We start from the raw sequence: 24,282 nt of genomic DNA, 5'->3' as shown, positions 1-24,282 counted from the left end.
TAGCTCAGTGGATTGAGCATGGGCCTGTGAACCACACGATCGTGGTTCGATTCCCAGTCAGGGCACATGCCTGGGTTGCAGGCCAGTTCCCAGCAGGGGCACACCAGAGTCCCAATGTATGGGCAACCATACGTTGATGTTTCTCTCCCTCTCTCCTTCCCTTCCCCTCTAAAGATAAATAAATAAAATCTTAAAAAAAAAGAAAAGAATAATGTGAAATGTCACATAAACTGACAATAAGAATCAGAATGTAATTATAATTGCACCATTATGCTGCTATTTGAGGTAAGTTTATGTCAACATTTCTTATTTGAACTCCAGTTTAGATACAGCTAAATAGCTGTATCTAAATATCTGTACCTGTTTTCCAAGGTTGTGAAATTTGCCATAATTTAGGGAGAAAAAAATTCCTAAATGGTTACTGTATTTTGGCAGCCTTAAAGAGTGAATGTGAAAAAGTCCTTAGTGACTTCCATTGCTTATTTTTTTCAAGTAAGTCACTCTGAATATCAGCAGGCTATCACATATTCTTGTGTCTCAGGTTTAAATCACATTATTGTTGGAGGAAAGTCCCAACTTTGTTTTCAAAATGCAGTAAATAATAGATAGCATTAACCATATTTCAGGCATGATATTATTGACAATCCATTCTCAAACAGGGCAGTTAAAATATCTGCAGTTAAAAGCACTTTGGCACATTTTCAGAGGCAAAGCCAGGCTGATAAAGCTCCTTGTGACAGCCTGACTTGCCATTCTTCAAGTATGCTTCTCTTGCTCTAAGCAGCTCATACACTGGAGCCTCAGCTTCCTAAATTAAACTGGAAATAGTTTGCAGACTTACCAGCCTTCTGACCTGCAGCTGTATCTCTGGTATGTTTGAGGTTTTTTGTTTTGGATGGTGAAAGCTATATAATCTCTTAACTATATAAAGAACATGTGGTGGGGCCTAGCTTTCCAAAATGACTATTTGACCTCTTTGTATCACATAATGAAAGAGAATTGATTAGGTGACAGAAAGCCTGAGTTCTTGCTTTAGCTCTAATGTCAACTACAAATATAACTTTGGACAAGTCCCTGAAGTTCTCTAGGTTGTTTTTCCATCTTTGAAATGAGCTGAACAAGGTGATTCGCTTCAACTGTCAAATTCTATGAGTTTGCATTTGTTCACAATGCATTTTAATGCATTATTGAAATATCGATGTCTTTCCAAGGTAGGAACCGCAAACTAAGAGTTTGTATCCTTCCTATTATGTTGGAACCAGTTTCCCCAAGGGCTCGTGTGGGGTTTATACTTTCCTATCGGTCACAGTCTGCTCTTATTCAGCCCCTTAGCTACTCAGCTACAGAATATGACATAGATGAATGACTTTATGAAGGCAGAAGTCCTCACACCTGAGAGGAAAAAACAAATGCCTCCCCTTTTCACTGAAGTCTCGCTGTGAATCATTCCCTGACTGTCTCTCCTGCTGACCAGCCCTAGTTCTGCTTCCTCAAGTTTGTGTGTGGTCCGGCTGGCCCTGGGGGCAGCCGTTGCCAGCACAGACTTTTCACCACAGCTGTGCACTTCAAGCACCACAGGATTCTTTTTACTTCCTCGTGCCTTTTCAAGTATAGAAGATGCATTCCAGCATATTTCAAAAAGAAATTTTAGGTTACAATGACCTGCTTTGGAACTTGAGCCATTTTTCAGACTCTTCTGCCCATTTGTCTCATTTGCATGCCTTTGTGAACAAAATACACACACACATACACACTTGCAGGTAAATATACCTACACACAAGCAAACACTGTTTGTACATCTACTTTTACACACACAAACACATGCATAATCCTTGACCTTGAATTCTGTGCTTGAACTGAGAGTTATTACCTCCATTTCCATTCTGGGAAGCCTTGGCTTTCAGAAGTCACTTTGTAGCTAACAGAGAGGCTGCTGTGGGCAACCCATGAACAATGAGCTTAAAGAGAAGAATGAAGGTAATGTTTATTGGAATAAAGATTAGCTTTAAATTTCTCAGGGGAATGAACCAAATCCAATGTTTTTCTGTTAGCTGACACTTTTTATATTGATGCTGTCTTGGATCTTCTGGAGAAGGGAGAAAAAAAAAACTTCAGCAAATCAGTTCTTTCATTCAGCAGTGGAATCTGTTTGGGGGGGGGCTATTTTAACTAGGGTTTTTGACAATCCCTGATTTAATGTTTTTGCTGTGACGAGGACAGTAGCTTCACAAATTTTGTGAAAATCTGAGCAATGGAGGGTGTTGTTCAGGGGGAAACAGAGTGCGGTTGTTTAAATAATCCTTGGCCAATAAGCATTTGGTAGGTGGAGTTACTGTTGTGTGCATTTACAGAGCAAGATAATTCTGAATGAAGACTTTAAACACCACACGTGCAGACAGGCTCTGGTTCTGCTCTTTGTGAGAACAAAACAAGTGACTAGGTGACTAGGTTTTGCTTACTGTCCACTGGTGACTGCAGCTTGCTTGATAAGATTGTTAAAAATGTACATGTAAAGGATTTATCAGAAGCCTTATGAATATTTCATGAGTTGATATATTCAACTGAATGAATTCAGTGAATGTCAGTGTGTAGCTTGCAGACAAACCTCATCCACAAGGAGGCTACTGACATAGGAAGCACTTTGGCGCATTTTCAGAGGCAAAGCCAGGCTGATAAAGCTCCTTGTGACAGCCTGACTTGCCATTCTTCGAGTATGCTGCTCTTGCTCTAAGCAGCTCATACGTTGGAGCCTCAGCTTCCTAAATTAAACTGGAAATAGTTTGCAGACTTACCAGCCTTCTAACCTGCAGCTGTATCTCTGGTATGTTTGAGGTTTTTGTTTTGGGTGGTGAAAGCTAACCCTCCACATAAGACATGACAGCAAAAGATTCTTCCAAGGAACTTACTGCTTCTGAATCTGAGGTTTGCATAAAGACTTTCAAGGAGCAAATGCACTTGGAACTTGAGCTTCCGAGGCTATCGGGAAACAGACCTACATCTCCTAAAATTTCTCCACGCAGTTCGCCAAGGAACTCACCATGCTTTTTCAGAAAGTTGCTGGTGAATAAAAGCATTCGGCAGCGTCGTCGCTTCACTGTGGCTCATACATGGTAAGACACGACTTGGCACTGTGTACAGTGCTTTTCATTAGTAAGCAGTGATTTAGAAATGTCGAAAATAGAACATTTGAGTTGTGTTTACAATACAGACCACAAGTGTGAGATGAATGGAGAGTGGGTCAGCTCAGGAATACCTCGTGCACTGTGTTAAACTGTCATTGTGCTAACTGGCTGTTTCCAGATAAAACAAGCCTCCAGCTGGAGAGAGTCTTTGAAATTCCTGCTTATAAAAATGCCTAGCTAGTACTAGGTACATTGAGAATTGGAGCAGTGAAACAGAAATATTCAGTTTTTAAATTAATTTCTGTTGAGATGATGGACGAGTTTTCGTGTGTTTTCTGGTTGTGGATGATAACTTGAGTAGTATATTTTTGGTACAAAATACGTGTTTTAATCTTAGTTCCAGTTTATTTCTGAAGACAAGATCTAAAATCAAACTTAACTGATTGTATTGCCCTATCTATAGTGTGTAAGCTAGTGGGTTTTTGCTTTATTGACTTTGTCTTTATACTACCCAAGAAAAGGGAAAACTAAGTTCCCATTTCTGAAATTGCATAGTTAATTAATTTTATTTGTGATTAAATTGCTGCTATCTTTCAGGTACTCTCGTAAAGAAAAGTGACTTAAATATACAGATGATAATAATAAATAAATTTTCAATTTACTTGGGAATGCCAAGTAAATAAATTCAAGAACACCTCTGTAAAACTTGCACTGAAACTGCCACCTTTGATATATGTTTTATATTCCATAGGTTAGCTTCCTTAAACTTGTAAAATGTTAAAATGTAAGAAAATGCACAATAGGAATTAAACTATAATTATAGAAGCTATGCCATTTCAGATTTCTTTGAAGAATATATTTTCTTTCAGTTTAAGATACCCTACAAAATTGGTTATCTGTACCCCTCTAGTTTTTATTTATTAAGGACCATAGCAATGAAGGAAGTTAGTTATCTCTTAAAGGTAATTCTAACACACCAATTTTGTAATTGTGTGCTAGCTAGATGGCGAGCCAACATTACCAACCGAGAATATCTAGTTTTTGAAAATTAATATTTACTTGAATTCTGTTTTCTAGTTCTCTGAAATGTTTGTTTGCCTAATCTATAGTGCATGGTGCACTGACAAATTCAAGTTACCCCTAGAAATATATAGTTTGCCTTTGATGGACAACACATACTTTACCTAGCTGAAATGATATGGTTATTTTTGTTTTCTGACTGTTGTTCATGTAATTGCTTCATTGGAGAGGATTTTTTAGTCATCTTTTTGATGAATTAAATCTTATTATTTAATTATAGTCTCAGACTTGTAAAATATACACAATGAGGTTTTTCAAAATTTACTAATGGTAGTATTTGTATGAAGAGAAGATTTATATATAAGTATGTACTGATCTGAAGAAGTCCTCTCTCTAATGGTTTATCCCACCTCTAATATATGTGTATTTTTATATAATTTGCTGAGTAGTATAACTGAACAGGAGAAACAATATAAGTGCATTGTTAATTATTTATCCTAAAAGAAACAAGGATAGAATACATACAATTAATTAATAAACTCATATTTTTTACTATTTGGGTTAACGTCAAGCCATTATTTGATCAGAAAGACATTTAATTTTAGTAAGCTAATTTTCAGGTAATAGTAAACCTCTTCATAAAATCTTGGTAATGTTTTCTTTACTGTAGAGTTCTTGAATATAGTAATTTGACCTTTTTTTTTTTACTTTGAATAAATTTTTGAAGTGCTAGGAACATAGAACTGCAAATACTGTAGTTTTTTCTTTCCAAAAAAATCTAAATTTTAAAATGGTTAAAGAGTTAGTTTTACTCATGCATTATACAAATTTTCTTGCAGCAAGTTACAAAAAGAACAATTAAATGATATCTGAGGTAACTTATGCTATTGAAGTGATCTTCTTCTAAGTTAAAACAAAATTTTTCACAAATGACCAAAAAATAAAACACACGACTTTGGTAAAATGTAACGTAATATAGGTTAAAGAGTACATTAACCACAATACACACTGTATAACTTTAGTATGACCATTACTCATTTTCACCCTCCCTCCGACTCAGATACTCCCTTTCATATGTTTTTTAGTAAAGGTACCTCACAGCTTGTCTTCAGCTCCTGATTATATCTATATGTGATTGTGTTTATTTCTATTATTTTATGTGAGAGTATGTTTTTCAAATTCATTTTCATGAAACATTCCATGAAAATTTCTTTTTTGAAAATATGCACATATCATATATTTCAATGACTCTCTCTCTAATCTTAAAAATAATGAATTTTTCTAGCATCATATACAGTAGTTACATGAGGAAATAAGAGCATAAGTACTTTATTTTTGTCTTCTCATCGTGGTGAAATGAGACCATCCTTTCACAATCAACAATTGGTATTTTCCAAACCATGCGTTTAAGTTAGAAATTCCAAGAGATGCACTTAGAAGTCTCTAAAAACATGTTATTACTTTACAGTAGACAGTAGGCTTCTTTGAAGATGATTGGATTGTTTTGATTCCAGCATTGAAATTAAAGTAATTTTCAAGATGAAGCTAAACAATTCCAAGGATACAGTTTATATCTAAACCTTCTGAACAATTTTTTATCTTTAATTATTTATAGATTTTATAGCTTGGTCAGTTGAACATGTAGTTCTGGTTTTGAGAACCTAGGCTGTGAGGTGTGGGCTAATGGCAAAAGATTTAAGAAATACTTGTGCATTACTGACTCCAGGATTATTTAGAAACTCTCTGAAAAAGTACATATCTAATGTGCTTTCACTAATCAGAATACTTACTTAATCCTGAATCTAGAAGAAATTGGGGTGATTATCTCATTGCAGGACTCTTAGGCAGGACCACGATTACTCCATCTTTGACATATGGAAATCTGCCCTATTTTTAAGACTTTAGAGAAAATAGTTCTATAATCTCACTTAATACACATTTTCACTATTTCATAGTCTAGGTAACAGAAAATTCTTCCCCATGGTCAACCTGTAATATATAATATTTATAATCTGTATTTTACTCTTCATGGATATTAATAATTAGAACCTGCATGAATCGGAAGATCATTATTAACTGATCCTAGAGTTTTGTTTTTTTTATTCATTCAACTTTTAGAATTGAGCACTGATTTGAGCAAGAAAACAAAAATTCTCATTTAACTCACACAGATCCCAACACTTACTCTATTTTAAGTTATTTACTAGAATATTCACACATGTTATTTCATTAAAATTTGACTGTAAGAATATGCTGAATTTATATTCTTTTCAACATTACATGTTGCAGATATTTAAAATGTACTTTGCTGCTTTAGTTTCTTCTGGATATTTCTTTTTTATTAATCATTGTTTTGACCTTGAACCATCATCCCAAATTTCCAAATTCTTCTTTGAATTCTTAAACCCATAAGTGGACATTGCACTCATTATTAGATAGTATGAGAAAATATAGATTTAAAAATGTCATACTTCTGCAAAGTGTCAATGGAATGTTCAGCATTATTAAATGGAAAGTAGGGAAATTAATGCCAGAGCTCTTAGGTCAGCCTGTTATTCATCCCCAGCCCCAAACCAGGGATGAAACCTTCTGAAGCATAAAATAATTCTACCTGGATTATGTGTCTTGTTTTTTCTTGACTGAGACTTGCCACACTGTGTCCAGCTTCTTCAGCCTTTTTTGCTTTGCCAATGTTTCAATCTCCCTCATCAGTTCTCCTCCATCATTAGTAGCATGATGCCCTCTGAGGAAAGCCACTGGCAATGGTCTTGAATATATACTGGGCCCATCACACCCGTCTTCCCATGCTCTCCTCTTCAAGAGTAAGTGTACAGGTGGGTGAGCCCCACCCGCTGTCTGTCTGTCCATGCTTTCACATGGGAATATGCTTGCACAGGAAACAACATTTGTTCAATTAGAGTTAGTATTTAAAAAAAACTTGTGTTTTTCTTTCTTTTCCCCTTACAGTTATACCTATGTCTTTGAAATCTTTCTTCATCTTAAACAAAGCCTGAAAAAATGTGAACTTTTGTGCCTAATATATGAATGTGAGAGTATTAAAAACATAGTTTATACTCTGAAGGAACTTAAACATGTTCAGACAAAGCTGGTTACTTGGAGAAGAATAAAAATAAAACAATGAATTTAGTAAGTGCTTGGCCTTTCTCTGAACTTGAGGCACATTTTTGTCTTATGCAATTTAGTCCTGGTCTGTTAGCTAAATCTACCTAATCTGCGCTTTGTGTTCTTCAATTTCCTTGAAGTATTTCCTAGTGATATTGGAAATTTTTGAGAAATATTTCTATCTTTACATTCTTACTGATTAAATATTTACTTGAACAAAACATTTATTGAGAGCCTGCTGTGCTCTAGACCCTACTCTGGATTTAGGAGATACAAAAGGAGAGTCCTTGTCTTCAGTTGGCCATGTAATACTTGGAAAACAAAGTTATGCATTTGTAGTTAACCAATTGTGTGAAAATAATGTGATAGAGTAATGGTGATCAGTGTGTCACTGGAGCACACAAAAAATAAATGCTGTTAGAAAGTAAGTCAGTGTGTTAGGGAAGGTTCAGGAAAGAGATGTCATTTGTGTGGGATCTTGAAGAATAAACAGCAGTTTTCCAGGAAAAGAAAGGGTGGGAAGGTTTTTGCATTTTTTCCCCCAAGAAAACAATAATAAGAAAATTCCACTAGCAAATAACAGTAATAATAATTCACATTTATTCAGCATTTGCAATGTGTCTGATATTGCTTTCAATATATTTTTGTTCAGTATCATAAAAAGCCCATAAACTATATATTATTATTATATTATTTCCATTTTATAGAGAAAAGAATGAAGCACCAAAAGCATGAGTAATTTGCCAAGGTTACACAGCAATTAAGGGGCTGTGTTGGGATTTGACTCAGAGCGTGGGGAAAGTGAACAAAGTTCACTGGAGTTTCATCCTAAAATGCAAGGTGGCAAAGGTGGGAAGTAGGACTGGAGCCAGAGTCTGTGTATTTCAATAGCATGAACGAGACCAGGGCTTTATTTTGTTACCAGGAGGGAGCCACTGCCAGGTTGTGAGAAAGAAATTGCCATAAATAGCTTTTACCTTGGAAAGATACCTTGCAGGCATTGTAGAGAGTGGACTGGTGGACTAAGAGATTAGAAGCAAAGAAAGGGAAAAAGGAGAATGTGTATTTGAGAGATAATGACTTCTAATTATTGTCTAAATCCCATAACATCAAAAACTCCGATTATGCCATTGTTTATGACTTAACAAATTATTGTTTGTGGAAACTGGGAGGCAAGTATGCAAATTTGGTATCCCTTGCATTTATCACCTACACTGTGATGTCATGGATGGTGCTGGCTGATGCAGTATTCCCAAATGCATTGAACAATCAGAGCAAAGGTGTGTGGGAGGGTGAACACATCTGGGGAAAACCCTAACGTTCTGTCCTAATTTGTTAGAGGTGCTTTGTTTTTTTTTAATGTATAATCCTTGTGGGGTATTTTTACAGAAATGATTTTAGTCCATAGTCTGAACTGAATGCTAGTGGAAGAGTATACCTCATAGCCTGAGTCTGTTGCTGTGATCAGAGCAAGCATTTTCTCAGTAATGCAAGGCTATAAATGGTGTTTTCCTGGCCTTTTACTGTCTGTAGATCATCAATATATTGGATTTTTAAAATGTTTACTGTAAAAAGGGCTGTGCAAAGTAACAATGACAACCCCCAGGACACATGCTGGAGGGTGGCCCAGTGACCATGCCTACCATCTAACTGCTAACCTCCAAGCCCCTTCTGTGAAATCCCATTTACTTTCTTTTCCCATTTTTTCCCTTTTTTTGTCTCCCAGTTTTTCTACTTAGGTGTTTGCAGTGCTTCCTTCTCTAACACCACTGTCAAGATACTAGCAACATTATGCTTGGGGCATTTAAATGATCTCAGAAAAGAATCTAAAATGCTTACCATGGTTTACAGGGCCCTACATTATCTGGCCTCAGGCTCCCGGGGACCTCACCTCCTCTTCTCCAGCCACGATAGCCTCCTTTCTGTTCTTCAACAAACCGTGCAAGCCTCCACTTGTGCACCTTCACGCTTGGTGGACATGGCTCACTCTCTTACTTCTGTTCAGGCTTCCACTCAAATACATGTGCTAAGAGGGGCCTTCTCTGACTCCTCCGTCTAAAAAAGTGCCCTTTACTTGCTAGTCTCTCACTGTGCTTTATATTTCTTCTTCAATATACATCCCCTGAAAAGACATATTTATGTTATACTGTTTTTACCTTCTATTGTCTACCAACCCCACTAAATTTCTTGAGGGCAGGGATTTTGTCTTGTTTACTAAATACCAGGCACCTACAGGGAAGGCTAGCGCCTAATAAATATGTGTTGAAAAAAAAAAGAAAACCTGAATATGGTTCCTGTTTCCTGTGCCTGATTCTTAGAGCATTTTCCCTTCAGCCTGAATTGAAGGAGGAGAAAAGGAAGCTTAGGTGGTGCTTATTCTACAAGCATTCTTACTTTATTCATCTCACCATCGTCGCGTTCCCTTCTGCCTGTAGGGCTCCTCTAACTTGTTTCCTACTTTGTGTTCTAGGCTATTGCAGATACAGGTTTAGTTATAATGTCTCACTAGAGGCTAAGTGTTTTACCTGGTAGTCTATTTAATTAATCCACTGTGTACAAATCATACTACCTGGCCTGTAGTGGTAGTAATAAAACTTGTCTGTGGCATGGCACAATCATTTATTTTAGTTATTCCTCATGCATCAAATGGCTGAGAAAAGTTCTACATATTTCTTAATAACCCCGTGAATGAAGTGTTTGTTATTTGGCCTTTAGAATGTTTGCATATTATACATTACATTTGTATATATTGTCTATATGTTTTCATGGATGCAACATTATAATATTAACATTAATAAGTATAGAAATTTGAGCTTTTTATAGAATTTCCCAGATAACTTGGAAGTAAGAGTTTGTGACCTGCAGATTGAGGAAACTGTGAGTTAACAACCCTTACACACCAGAAAAGACATCACCAGGAGTGAAAATTTCCCCTTGATTCTGTCACATTTTTTTCTGAGCGTCTGTCACTCCTAGTAATTGTTTGACAGACATACATTTGAACCCTACTGTGTACTTTAGGTTGAAAGAAAAATTTGTTGACCTTCTCAGATTGCTTCTTGCTGGAATGTGGGCATTTTCTCTCTGAGGGAGCATGGGAGTGGCTGCTTCTCCAGCCCTTTCGTGGGAGAGAATGCCTGTCCACGGTGTTCTCCCTGGCCTGCTTGGCTTCTCTTCTGGCCCACACCCCTCATGACTCAGGCTTACTGCAATGGACACAGACTGGAAATAAAGGGCTCGTGGTAGTGTGGCCTCAAGGAAAATCGCTTTTCAATGGTATTTTCTGGAAATCAGTGTTCTAGGAATCGTTTGGAGTTTCCTTGAGAAATAGGGCAGTGACACTCATTTTCCTGGTACCTGTTCAAACAAAGCCACATGGGAGACTGCAGGACTGGAAGAATTGGAGCTGTTCCAGACAGAGTCCCTGATCTCCACATACTTAACAAAGTTTCAGGGATAAATGACTGGAGAGAGAGAAAAAATTCTGTGTAGCTGTACTTGATAAAGTCATAGAAATTCCAGACAATTTATAAGATTAAAATCACATGCATCTAAGATGCCCAAGAGGGTGGAAGTATTTGTGGGTGAAGGAGCAATCACTGGTAGTGAAGATTTAAAATTTCAAAAAGTTGAAAAGATAGTACAACAAATGCTCCCATCTAGATTTACTAATTATCAATGTTTTTCCACATTTACTCTAGATCTGTATCTCTCCCCAAATATAGTCATATATATGTTTTCTTTAGTTTGAAAAGAGCACATTTTGATGGAGAGCAGTGGTTTTGGGATCAAAGGAAATTAATATATTTTTAAAATATGGAATTATTTACCTTCCATCAACATACTCTTATATCATAATTTCAGAGTTTAATTCTTCATAGTGTACTAACATACAAATAAATTATGTGTAAGTTTATAGCCCCACTTTTAAAAGTAAGCTATTGAAATATAGTGGAGGGCTAGAGATATTTATAATAGTTTATGACTTTTCCTGGTGATAAATTGTTGGTTCGAGGTTCTCAAAAGTTTCTAAGAAGGTGGTTGTCTGTAGCATGCAAATGTTTCTACCCCAAGAAGGGAAGTTATTTTTTTTCTAATCTTACAAAACTTGTGTCATTAGTATGGAATATTATATAATCTCTTAACATACTACACATGGGGTTCTGTGTTATTTTGAAGTTATCTTGAATTTTATTTTTCAGTGTTAATCTCCATTTTGTGTTACATTATCTGGAGTCAAGAAAGCTAGATTGGGTTTCAGTGTTTTTTGATTTGCTATTGAAATTTTAGATTAGTCAGTTAACTGTCTTGGACCTTAATTCTTTCATTTGCAAAATGGAGAAAATAGCCTCATGTTTAAATATTCTCAAATGTTAATTTAAATGTAAAAACATATCTGTCTATCTAGTCTACTATCTCCTAAGATAATGTATTAGAGTATTTAGCATAATTCTTCTACTTATGCATTATAGGTAACATAATAGATGCTACTGTTTAATTATATTACTAAGTCTCTAAACATACACAAACATTCACATTATTGACAGTCTTGGATGGCAAAGCAGAAATTATGCTTTATTATTTGAAAAGTATCACCAGGTATGGAATGTGCCAATGTGAAAGAATCAAAGTACACAAGTTTGTAAAGAAATATTTTATAATATCCACTGTGTGATCATTTTGTATGCTAAAGAAACAAAATATCATTCGCTTATTATCATGAGATAATCACATTTTAATGAACCAAGCTAATTTATATTGAAACACATATCAGAAGATCCAGGGTAAATAGATCGCATTCTCTAATAAGAAACTTTAGAGCCTTGTTGGGCTCTAAATCACCAATATATTTTAAAAAGCCATGTGTTACCATCTACTGTGTGAAAGAGATAAGAAGACAAGCACTCTGAAGTAATTCCATCCACTTGCACCAATAAGCTTGAAAGCAAAAAGAAAAAAAAAACATAGGAAGATGCCTTGTCTATTTTAGGAGCCAACATATAAAAACCCAGTATAAGATTCAGTGAACAAATGCCTTGGAAAAAATCCAGTGTCATCAAAAACTCATTTATCTCAAAATATCTCCTTGCTATCCTTTCAATTCCTCCACAAATTAATATGCTTAGAGAATTTGTTACAGCATAGAGTTTCTGAGACTGCTTCTGTGGCTTAATTGGGCCACAGTTACCTCAGCAGTTATTCAGGAAATCTCTCCCACCATTAGAACTATTTAGGCCTCCTGAAGGGAGATCCAGGCAAACAGGACAAAGAAACTAAGGGATCCAAGTCTCTCTTGCTGGTGCCTGAACTGCCCAAGAGGTCCTCTTGAGATTTTACCATTAAAATCCATATGCAAATTTTACCTTCCTGGGGATAACTATGGCTTCAGTCCTCGCCTACCAGACTACTCAGCCAGATGTGAGCTTACCCAGAAAACAGTTGTGTCTCCAACATGCTTTCGTTTACCAAAACAGCACAGGTGTTAGTGGCAAAATGGCAACAGAATGTTCCCAGCAATTGGACCTTGGTTCAACAACCTCAGTATTTCAGTTCTGGCTGAGAAAGAATTCAGACCTTTTTTTAGTGCCATCTGTTTGTAGCGCCACCCCCTGCTCCTGCTGCCACCCTGAGTCACTGACTGCACAGCTCCGGCACCTGGCTCCCCATGTTAGCCATTAGTATTTGGAGTTCTCGCAACATGGCAGACACTGACAACAAAGAGCCGTCTGAACTTGATCAAGGTTTGGATGAGGAAGGAGAAGTAGAAGAAGAAGAAACTGGTGAAGAAACAAAGATCAAAGTGCATCAGCTGACTGTTCAGATGATGCAAAACCCTCAGACCCTTGCTTCCTTCCGAGAAAGCCTTGATGGTCTGGTAGAAACACCAACAGGATACGTTGAAAGCTTGCCTAACGTGGTTTTAGAGATGAGTGAATGCTCTCAAAAGCCTTCAAGTTAAATGTGCACAGATGGAAGTCAAGTTCTATGAGGAAGTTCATGCTCTTAAAAGGAAGTATGCTAGTCTCTATCAGCCTTTATTTAATAAGTGATTTGAGATCATTAATGCAATTTATGAACCTATGGAAGAAGAATGTGAATAGAAGCCAGATGAGGAAGATGAGATTTTGGAGGCGGTGAAAGGAAAGGCCAAGATTAAGATGGAAAAAAAAATGAAGACAAGACCCCAGTGGAATCTCTCAGTTTTGGCTGACTATTTTTAAGAATGTTGACTTGCTCAGTGATACAGTTCAGGAACATGATGAGCCTATTCTGAAGCACTTAAAAGATATTAAAGTGAAGTTCTCAGATGCTGGCCAGCCTATGAGCTTTGTTTTAGAATTTCACTTTGAACCCAATGAGTATTCCACAAATGAAGTGTTGACAAAGACATATAGGATGAGGTCAGAACCAGATGATTCTGATCCCTTTTCTTTTGATGGACCAGAAATTATGGGTTGTAGTGGGTGCCAGATAGACTGGCAACAAGGGAAGAATGTCGCTTTGAAAACCATTAAAAAGAAGCAGAAACACAAGGGACATGGGACAGTTTGTACTGTGAGAAAACAATTTCCAATGATTCTTTAATTTTTTTGCCCTCCTGACGTTCCTGAGAGTGGCATCCTAGATGCTGCTGCTGAAGCTATCCTTGCTGCAGACTTTGAAACTGGTCACTTTTTACATGAGAAAGTAATCCCCAAATCAGTGTTGTACTTTACTGGAGAAGCTATTGAAGAAGATGGTGGTGATTATGATTAAGAAGGTAAAGAACCAAATGAGGAAGGGGAAGAAGAAGAAGAAGAGAAAAATGATCCAGACTATGACTCAAAGAAGGAGCAAAACCCAGCAGAGTGCAAGCAGCAGTGAAGCAGGACGTACGTGGCCTTGAGGATAACCTGCACTGGTCTACCTTCTGCTTCCCTGGAAAGGATGAGTTTTCATCATTTGACATGTTCATTTCATGTTTTGTTTTTTGTTGCTTGCTTGTTTTTGTTTTTGCGGCCTAAAATAAAAGTGTGAAATATATCACTTTAATTCTCAAAAAAAAAAAAGAAAAAAGAAAGAATTCAGAGCCAAGACTCACATACTAACAAAGTTTATTTAGAAAGTCACAGAGCTAGAAGTTAGCCATGGAGTAAAGTGAGCCTGCTGGGTTGCATGAGCTGAGAAAACGAGCACAAATACAGAGGCAAAAGAAGGGCCCCTGGANATGTTCATTTCATGTTTTGTTTTTTGTTGCTTGCTTGTTTTTGTTTTTGCGGCCTAAAATAAAAGTGTGAAATATATCACTTTAATTCTCAAAAAAAAAAAAGAAAAAAGAAAGAATTCAGAGCCAAGACTCACATACTAACAAAGTTTATTTAGAAAGTCACAGAGCTAGAAGTGAGCCATGGAGTAAAGTGAGCCTGCTGGGTTGCATGGGCTGAGAAAACGAGCACAAATACAGAGGCAAAAGAAGGGCCCCTGGAGTTTAGGATAAAAAAAAGCAAAAACACACCTAAAGGAAGAAGGGGTGTGGGGCAGGGAAAGAGAAAGAGAGGTTTGGTTCTTCCATACTGAGGGTTTGAATCCTCTCTGTAAAGGTGGGGAATCCTAGGGAAGATCCTGGGGGAGGATCTCAATAGAATATTCATCAGCTTTCCAGATGTGTCCTTTCAAGGTCATGGCTTCCACCAATTGGTTGGTGCCAGAGCAAGGGGTTATTAGTCATCACCGCTGGTCCTGATGTTAGCCATGGTGACAGCCTGTCTGTCCTTCCTGTTTTTCTGGGCCTGGAGCTGAAACACAACTGAGGCCCAATATCATCTGTAGTTTGACCAAAACTCTGTCTCTGTTGTTAGCAGACCTGAGTCTCTGCTCCCAAGATCATTTGATGCAGGTCAGAATCTTATTGTCCGCAGGGCTTAATGCTTGAAGTAGTGGTTGTGCAAGGGCTTGTATGGGAGTCCTATGGGGCTATTTTCCAGCCTAGAGACATGACAGGGAGGAAAGGTCACCCTGAGGGTGAGGTCCTTGTTTTCCCAGTTTTACCCAGTGCTAGGTACCCGGGGCTCTCTGCCCTGGTGGCACTCGATATCTGGCCTGTCATTCCGACTCTGCTCATGCCTGTCTCACTGCCCCCTACACAGAGACTTTAGGAGGCTGGGTGGTCTGGTGCAAAGGGCCAGCATTTGAATTTCAACTCCATCTTTACTGTACTCTACATTATGGTAAAACCATTTAACTATCTTAGTTTCTTTTTCTATCTCTGCAAAATTAGTAAACTACTACTTGTATCTTATTAGTCCATTATGAAGATTAAACAGAGTAATATGTGTGCAATGCTTAGCCCAACCCCTGGACGATGGCAGGTAAGCAGCAGACACCAGTTTGCTAATATATCCAGAGGCGATGCTTTGACATAAAAATTTGTAACGTAGATCATAACAGATTACTTAAATGTTTTACATGACATGGTTTCATTCAATAAGTTTCTATTAATAAAATATTAGACATATTAAATTTATTTTTTCAGACCATTTACATATTACTTAGTTTCATAGGATAGTACTTTTATCTTAAAACCCATATTAAGTGTTTTTACCACAGTAAATGGAAATTTTTTAAAAAAGGAAATCACTATTTGTTATGGGATTGAATCACTCTCCTTTTTCACAGAGAAAACTACAAGTTACTTTGGCTGTAAAATGATCTATATTCTTTAAAAATCCGGTTGCTTTCTTGATTTTGATACTTGTCTCCATTAGTGAAAGTAGATGCCAATGAAACACTACTGCCTTAAGTTAATTTAAATAAATTTCTAATAAATTTTAAAAAATGATGTTCTTTTTAAAGTACCAGAAAGTCACTGAGGTTGTTTTCTCTAGTCATTAGAATCTAACCTCCTAGAGATTTGTTTATATAACAAAGTTTATTCATGAGAGGCAATGGGAAAGCAGCTCTGGATCTGGAGTCAGAGAGTCTAGACAGGCATTCTGGTGTCACCACTTACAAACTGTTTTTTTCTTTTCTTTTTTTCTTAGTGGAGCAGGAGGGGGCAGAGGTAGTCACTTAACCTTTTGGGAACCGAGACACCCTCATCAGTACAGTAGAGATAAAATGATTATTTCCCTATTCATATGTAATACTTACAAAATTAATTAAAATTGTTTAAAAGACACAAAGGATTGGAACCTCTTTGTTGGAAGAAGAAAGAGAAATTTATAGGACAAAAGTAATGATAAACTAATACCAATGAATACAAAGCAAAGCGATTGATTTAAATTGTGCAGGTTTATTTGGGTTGTATGATACAGAACATCCTGCTAATAAACATTAAATACCACAAACACTTAATTTTGTTTCATAAAAGGTGGGGGAGGCGTTTCTGCTGTATAGCACCACACAAATGAGGAACTGGGTGGAGACAGGGGCCAGGCCAAATGGTACGTTCAACTCTTATCTACCCTCTTGGGCCTTTACATCACTTTCGTGCTTCTTGCAGAAGGGTGAGGGGGAGCTCACGTAACTATTACTCAGTGCAGTGAAAGTTGTATTTAACCTTTATTCAGATAACTTCACTGCATCTAAATCAAAATGCTCTTTATTTCTTAGTTGTTTCCAAGAATATTTAGGATGGAAACAGAAGAGTTATTGCTTGTCTTTTGACAGACTTTCTTCTCAAGTTATCATTGATCAGGTCGGGTCTGTCTCCTAGCAGTGGAAAGGCATAAAAAGTTATGACTTTAAGACAAGGATTTCTATTCAAACGAATTAGTACAATACTTCATTGAAAATGGCTATCCACATACACTCAGAGCAACAGTGCAAACTGAGGTAAAACACTTTGGAGTTCATAAAAATAATGCCAATTTAATGGTTCTGTCTAAATTAATAAAAATAAGATTATTTAGGAAACTACCTGGCAATTAGAGAATAAATTAATTAAGCAACTGCTTCCTCCGAATAAAGGTTTGTAGACACATATTCTGATACAGCTATCTCTATAAACACAGTACTTATTTGGGATTCGGGGATTTCAGTTTTAATCCCCGCTGAATACCAAATGCCTAGTGAGCACATTTGCTGCTGGTAGCTTTTTTTTGTCAAATAGATGAATAATTACCTGCTCTACCATCCTTATCTTATACATTGTGGTATGAATATTGAATACCAGTGGTTATAAAGTGCTTTGGTTTTCTGTAAAGTAACTTGGTAGAGACATTGAGAAGGAAAAAAAGTCTTCTAGGAAGTTTTAAACACATGAGATTTTGGGAAACGTGACTCAGCTTTAAAATGCATTAATGAATTTTATATTTTATGTGAGCCCTAACAAGGCTTTGCCAAGTACTTAGAAGAAAGATGAGAAATTTGTGTTTAGAGTTTCTTAAAGCATTGCTATGTGTATGTTAGTCTTTTTTCAATGGAGATGAACCTGATAGATATTGCTTGTTAATGATGAATTAATTAAGATATTGCTTATGAATTAATTCTGATATGTGGCTTACATTTTCATTTTATGCTGATTCCCATCAACAAATATTAATTGTTAAATGATGCAAACACGATAAACTTTGCCATCAAGGAGCTTTGTTCTAGCCAAGGAGAGGATATCTTTTGGCATGTAAAATAATTTTATTTGATAGATAAAAATGTTACAAGTGTACAAGAATAAAACATAATGTCTCTTTCACTACTACCAAGTGGTGCCAGTCTGATTATGAAATTCAAGCTCCCCTTTCCAAATGTCTGTGAGCATTGAATTTGCCCCTGTTATGTGACTTATTCTCTTCAGCAATTCATCACTAGGGAGCTATGCTTAGGAATCTGATATAGAGCAAGAAGCCAGGTATAAATAGTCTGTTGTGTGAGGAAGAAGGAAATATGCTCTGAAAAAGAGGGAAAATATAGCAGTATTTAAAAATTTTTATACTAGGACAATAATAGAAAAATTATACTGCCCACATTTTATTTATTTAACTCTTTCCTCCATTTACAGATTAGGAAACTGAGACTCAGAGAGGTCAACTGACTGATGCTAGATAACCAAGCTACAAAATGGCAAACCAAGGATTAGCCCATGTGCCCTTAGAGTTATGCATTGTACATATTGGCAAGTTTCGTAGATTCAGTGGTATTCCTCACGCAGTCCTTTCCACCCTTCTCAGCCTCCAACTCCAAGCCCCAAAGGGAAAACATTCAGGGTTATCATACTCTCATGACTCTTTAAAAAGCCTTCTCACAGTGGGGACCCAACAAATTAATTCTCTCTTAGGCATAATTCATTCATGGGGCTTATTGTGTTACTCCATTTTAGGGTAATGAACATTCAGCTAGAAGAATTAATCTCTACTTGTAGAATTTGAGTCAGTAGAGAGCAGAGGCAAAGAGAAGTATTTCAGAGGATGAACTAGTGTTTTCCAACCCCCACACAGCATGGGACACAGCTGATAGGCAGAATGTCCCAGGCATGTGGTTCTAGTTGCAAACCCTTTACTCCCATGTGCACCACCTACCTGTGGTGTGTAGCCATGTTTCTTGCCTCCCTTCCTGTTTCTATGGATCAACTTTGTACCTGGTTAAGGCCAACCCCTCCGCTGTACAGTACATTTGATTCCCTCTCATTCTCTAGGGCTCTGCTCTTTTACTGATCCCTGCTCTTCTCTGCATCATCAGTTTTGTGTCCAATTGGATTCTGTGCCAGTCTACAGATGTGCTATAGCTCTATTCTTTCGAAGGCCCTCTTTGACCTCATGTACCCATCTATATATTACCATATTTCTGTTCCCCTTTATGGCAAAACTCTCCCAAATAATTGCTTATACTTCTCTTCACATTTTCCCCCTTCAGTTCTCATTTGAAAACTAATCAAGTTTCCCCCTCAAAACTCCACTAGAACATCCATGTGCCACATTTGATCGATTCTCAGTCCTTGTCTTCCTCAGCTCATCAGCAGCATTTCCTACCATCGATTACTCTCTCTTGAAACACTGCCTTCACTGGGCTTCCTGGACACGTTAGTCTCTTTTCTTCCTCAGAGGCTGTTCTTCTTCAATCTCCTCAGCTGGTCATTTTCATGTCCCCAAAGTAATCATTGGGATGCCTAGGCCAATGATCTCACTTAGACCCATGACATGAAATAATACCTCTACACTGATGATTCCCAAATCTTATACTTAGCCAGTCTTCTCTGAACTCCAGACCTATTATTTATCCAAGCAGCCTTCTTTTTAAAAAATAAAGCAGACATTTATTTTTTAATCATGTGAATAAAATCTAGAGTCAGCTGTTCAGAGCTAGTATGGTAACTCCATCAACCTTAGCACATGGTTTTCATCCTCAAGGTCGCAAGGTGTCTGCTAGAGCTCCAGTTGACACATCTGTATTACAAACATTGGGAAAGGCAGAATGGCACCTGCTACCTGACTGCTCCTATTTTAAGGGGCTTTCCTGGAAGCTCGACCTACATGCTTTCACTGACTTCTTATTTGCCATTTTATTAGCAAAGGAGGTAAAGGCATATTAATACTGAAGAAGAAGGAAAAATGAGTTTTTGGTAGGTAGTCTCTCTATCATTGCTGTTAAGGGTAAGAAACAGCGCTGAATGGTGTAGTTCAGTTGGGTGTGGTCCCACAAAGTAAAAGGTGGCCAGTTTGGTTCCCAGTCTGGGCACTGGGTTGCAGATTCAATCCCTGGGCAGAGTGTGTACAAGAGGCAGCTGATCAGTGTTTCTCTCCTTCTCTTTCTCCCTCCCACCAAATATGTAAATAAAATCTCCTTTTTAATAAAAAAGTGAGAAACAAACCTCTAAACATAGTCCATGGCTTGTTCCTCAGTCCATATTCTTCCTGGGAACCCTGAGAAGGGAGGCTTTATCCCCTTTTGTGAATGAATGAATGAATGAATGAATGAACAAATGAATTGAGAAGACTATTTGGATACCTTCCAATTTTAAATGCCGAGCCTCTGCGTTAAATGGGAGAAATAGGAACAGGCAATTTAAAATACAATGTGATGAATAAAACAGTAAAAGTAACCCCCCAAAGAAGCAATTTTATCTGCAAATGTAAATTTTAAAAATTAAGGAAAATATTGTTCAAATTTAACAATAAAGAGGGAAAAAGTTGCAGAGTGTGCAAAGTATAATGAAATTATAATGAGAAAGCTTTAATTCTTATTCTGATTACATTGCTTACTCCTTGTGTAATCTTTGGCAAATAACTTAATCCAGTTGGTTCTTCTCATTACACTCACTGTCCCATCAAATTTATTTATTTTTTGTGGAGGTGAAGTCAGCTAATATGATACATAACAGGCATTAAGTGATATTATTTTTCTTCCTTCCCTTATTCAATACTTCACTTTACAGGTTAACCCTCTGTAATGTGTCTTACTCCTCCATCATTGGCTTCCTTTCATTTTCTTCCTACAAAGCCTTTCGGCATCTTGCAATGCTATAATCAGCCTCACCACTCTGTCAAAGATTAATAGATCTTCTCTTCTTGTTTCAACTATGTAAATGTAACACTAGTGAGTCCTTTGGCTCTATTTCTAAGGGTGGAGGGCTGGATTAATCTTCAGCATTATTAGAGAGTAATATGTGAATATTTATTCTTTAATTGTGGTATGTTTTTTTTTTTTAAAGATTTTATTTATTTATCTTTAGAGGGGAAGGGAAGGAGAGAGGGAGAGAAACATCAATGTATGGTTGCCTTTCACACGTCCCCTGCTGGGAGTTGGCCTGCAGGGAACTGGCCTGCAACCCAGGCATGTGCCCTGACTGAGAATTGAACCGCGATCGTCTGAGTCGCAGGCCCGCGCTCAATCCACTGAGCTACACCAGCCAGAGCTTAATTGTGGTATGTTTTTTTGACTGCCACTTGAACCATAGTTCTTATCATGTCACTAATATGTCATGAGTCAATGCAATTGAAAGGATATTCATAGAGGAAGTACTCGGAATTGAACATAAGTCTAAACCATGACTATTTTTTCCTGTACTATGACCAGGCTATTAAATCAACAGCAGCAAAATGAGTACTTTCAGGACAGAGTATTACAATCGTAAATGATATTTTTAGGGCATTATGTGGGAGAAAAAATATCAGGAGTCATTGTATTAGACAACTCTTTTTGAGGCCAGGTGTTTCTTTTTTTAACTGACAAAGAATTTCATTGTATTTTATTTCCAGTTTTATTGACATATAATTGACATAAAACATTGTGTAAGTTTAAGGTGTATAACTTAATGATTTGATATATGTATTTACTGTGAAATGATTACTACCATAGGTTTAGTTTTATCACAGTGTGTGGTAATAGGCAAGTAAATGTTAAACTGAATTTCTTATTTTTTTCTTTAATATGTCTGTATTTTTCTTGCCCACAAGAAAGTCTTATTTTGGTGCCTATTTTGTCACTGGGATATTGGCAAGGCAGAAGGTGCTATAATAATGTAACATCTGAAATTACAGGGCCTGAGAAAACCCACATACATACTACTATTTATCAAACAATTAGGATATTTTAAAAATGTGAGCAGATGTACAATAGAAATTAGCAACATGAAAGACAACCCAATTTTTTAATATAAACACAGAATATATATGCGGTTTTCTAGGTTATAAAATTTAAAGCCTCTTTCTTCTAAAGACTCAGTTAAGAATGTGGTTGTTAATGGAGTCCTAGGTTTCATAATTTTTTTTTGTATTGTGATTTTGACAAATATCAAGAGTTATATCTTATCACTTTTTTGTCCAGGGCCAAATGGTGTTTTTTGAACTACCATGAAGTATTTTTATGCAAATGTTCACCCATTGAGAATTCTTAAGGGTTGTTTAGTTTTCAGTGAAAGACAGTCTCTTAAGAAGTTTATGTCCTAAATATTTTCTTGTTTTGCAGTAGCAAACATCAGACATACCTTTTGTATTTGGATTTTCATTTTTAGCATGTTCTCAAATCTCTAGGCATTTCATGTTTCTATCCAGTCCTCATAAAAGATTTCACATTTTTAATGCAGCTCAGGCTTCTGCTCAGAGAGTATCATTATAATTCCGTCCATGACTCTAGTTTGATAAAGCAGATACTTTGTTAACTTTAGATTTGTTTTTGCCTTTGCTGGTTTTGTTTTTTCTGTTTGTAACCCAGGAATTACACTTCATTTTAATGGCACATTTCGGTCTGAAAACAATGGTAGTGTGCACTCCAGGCTCACTCCCTACTTCCTTCTGTGCATTTTTAAGCTGCGAGGGCAGCAGAGGTATTCACATTGTGAGTCTAGTACAAGACAACTTAGCAGTCGTCATACTTCCTTTCCATTAAATGGTTAGTTCTCAGTCATCACAGACAGAGGAGATATTTTCAAGGACTTGCACATTTTCTTAAAATAGCCAAACAGCCAGGAATCCCCTTTCACCGTGTTAAATACTAGGTTCTAGGGCCAATGTTCACAGCTATTAATAGGATGTTTTCTGTTTAGTTAGGTGCTCAGTACATGTTTGTAAATTTCTTTAATGAATACTTATGCAGCCCTTTTTATGCCAGCTTCATAGATATCAAATAGTTTGATCTGCATAGCAACTTTATGAGTAAAGTACTACTCATACCTCCATTTTAAGGATGAGGAAATAGAGGCCAAAAGGCCAAGAGACCACAGCTAACATGTGGCCCGGCCAGAATTCAGACGTAGGTGGTCAGGCCGAGTCTACGTTCTCAAAAACACTTGCTATGATTGACTGCATGCAAATTTGCAAAAATCTACTATTGTTTTCCCAGAATTGAATTGTACACTCTGTGTAACACCCCCACCCCGTACCATGCTTGTTTACTTAAGTGTTCGATAAAGAATGAGAGAATGATGATTAAGTTTGCCATGCCTTGCAAGAGGCAGAATCAAAGACAGTGGCAGCCAATGAGAGGCTGCTCTTCATTCAGAAATGCCAGTGGATCCTAGTATCTAAGGATAAACCATAGGTAAGGCCCTGATAGTCTTAAGATAATGCTTTGGATATTGAATTTTCGAATCGGAGAGAATTGTCTTCACTTCCCTCATTGGTGTTTACTGATAGTTTTTGAAATTTTAATTGTTATAGAATACACATAACATAAAATTTACTTTCTTAAGCGTGCCTAAATATAGAGTTCAGTGGTGTTAAATACATTGTTGTGCAACCAATTTCTAGACCTTTTTTGTCTTGCAGAACTGAAACTTTCTACCCATTAAAAAAATCCCCCATTTTCCTTCCTTCCAGCCCCTGGAAACCACCATATTTTTTATCCATTCAGGTACCTATGGACCTTTTGGTCTCATGCCTTTACCTTTTGGCTATTGTGGATAATGCTGCTATAAACATGGTTATACACATATCTCTCTGAGACCTTGATTACAATTCCTTGGGGTATATACCCAGAAATAAAACTGCTGGATCACATGATAATTTAAGTTTCAATTGTTTGAGGAACTGTCATGCTGGTTTTTCTAATGGCTACACCATTCTACATTCTCACCAACAATGCACACATGTTGTGGTTTCTCCACATCCTCACCAGCACTTTGTATTTTCTTCCTTTTTTTTTTGTTTTTTTACAGTAGTCATTTTACTGGGTGTAAAGTTAATCTCATTGTGGTTTTGATTTGCATTGACCTAATTAATAGTGGTGGTGAGCATCTTTTTATGTACTTTTTTGCCATTTGTATATATTCTATGGAGAAATGTCTATTCAAGTCTTTTATGCATTTTTAAATCAAATTGTTTGTTTTTATCATTGAGCTGTTTTTATTCTGGATATTAAATATTTATCCTATAGAGAATTTGTGATTTTTTCACCTGTTCCATGGGTTTTCTTTTTACCCTGTTGGTTGTATCCTTTAATGTACAAAAGTCTTAAGGTTTATTTTTTAAAGATTTTATTTATTTATCTTTAGAGAGGAAGGGAAGGAGAGAGGGAGAGAAATACCAGTGTATGGTTGCCTCTCATGTGTCCCCTGCTGGGAACTGGCCTACAACCCAGGCATGTGCCCTGACTGGGAATCGAACCATGA

The 24,282-nt window shown here is 36.9% G+C and overlaps 1 protein-coding gene and 1 pseudogene across 1 annotated transcript in view; both read left to right on the top strand.

The window, feature by feature from the left end:
• Positions 1-2,557: 2,557 nt before the first annotated feature.
• PDE4B (phosphodiesterase 4B) overlaps positions 2,558-24,282 on the top strand; it is a 356,277-nt gene continuing 334,552 nt past the window's right edge. Inside the window, exon 1 of the mRNA XM_037043124.1 lies at positions 2,558-3,110. Coding sequence (XP_036899019.1) covers positions 2,875-3,110 — 236 coding nt within the window. The 5' untranslated portion in view covers positions 2,558-2,874. The remainder of the gene's footprint in view (positions 3,111-24,282) is intronic.
• LOC118984938 (nucleosome assembly protein 1-like 1) lies at positions 12,952-14,232 on the top strand (annotated as a pseudogene).

The sequence above is a fragment of the Sturnira hondurensis genome, unplaced genomic scaffold (genome assembly GCF_014824575.4).
Source record: "Sturnira hondurensis isolate 20B ecotype Veracruz unplaced genomic scaffold, ASM1482457v3 Scaffold0000648, whole genome shotgun sequence".
In the NCBI taxonomy this organism is placed as follows: Eukaryota; Metazoa; Chordata; class Mammalia; order Chiroptera; family Phyllostomidae; genus Sturnira; species Sturnira hondurensis.
Note: the sequence above shows the minus strand (reverse complement) of the source record. Positions and strands in the feature narration are given on the sequence as shown.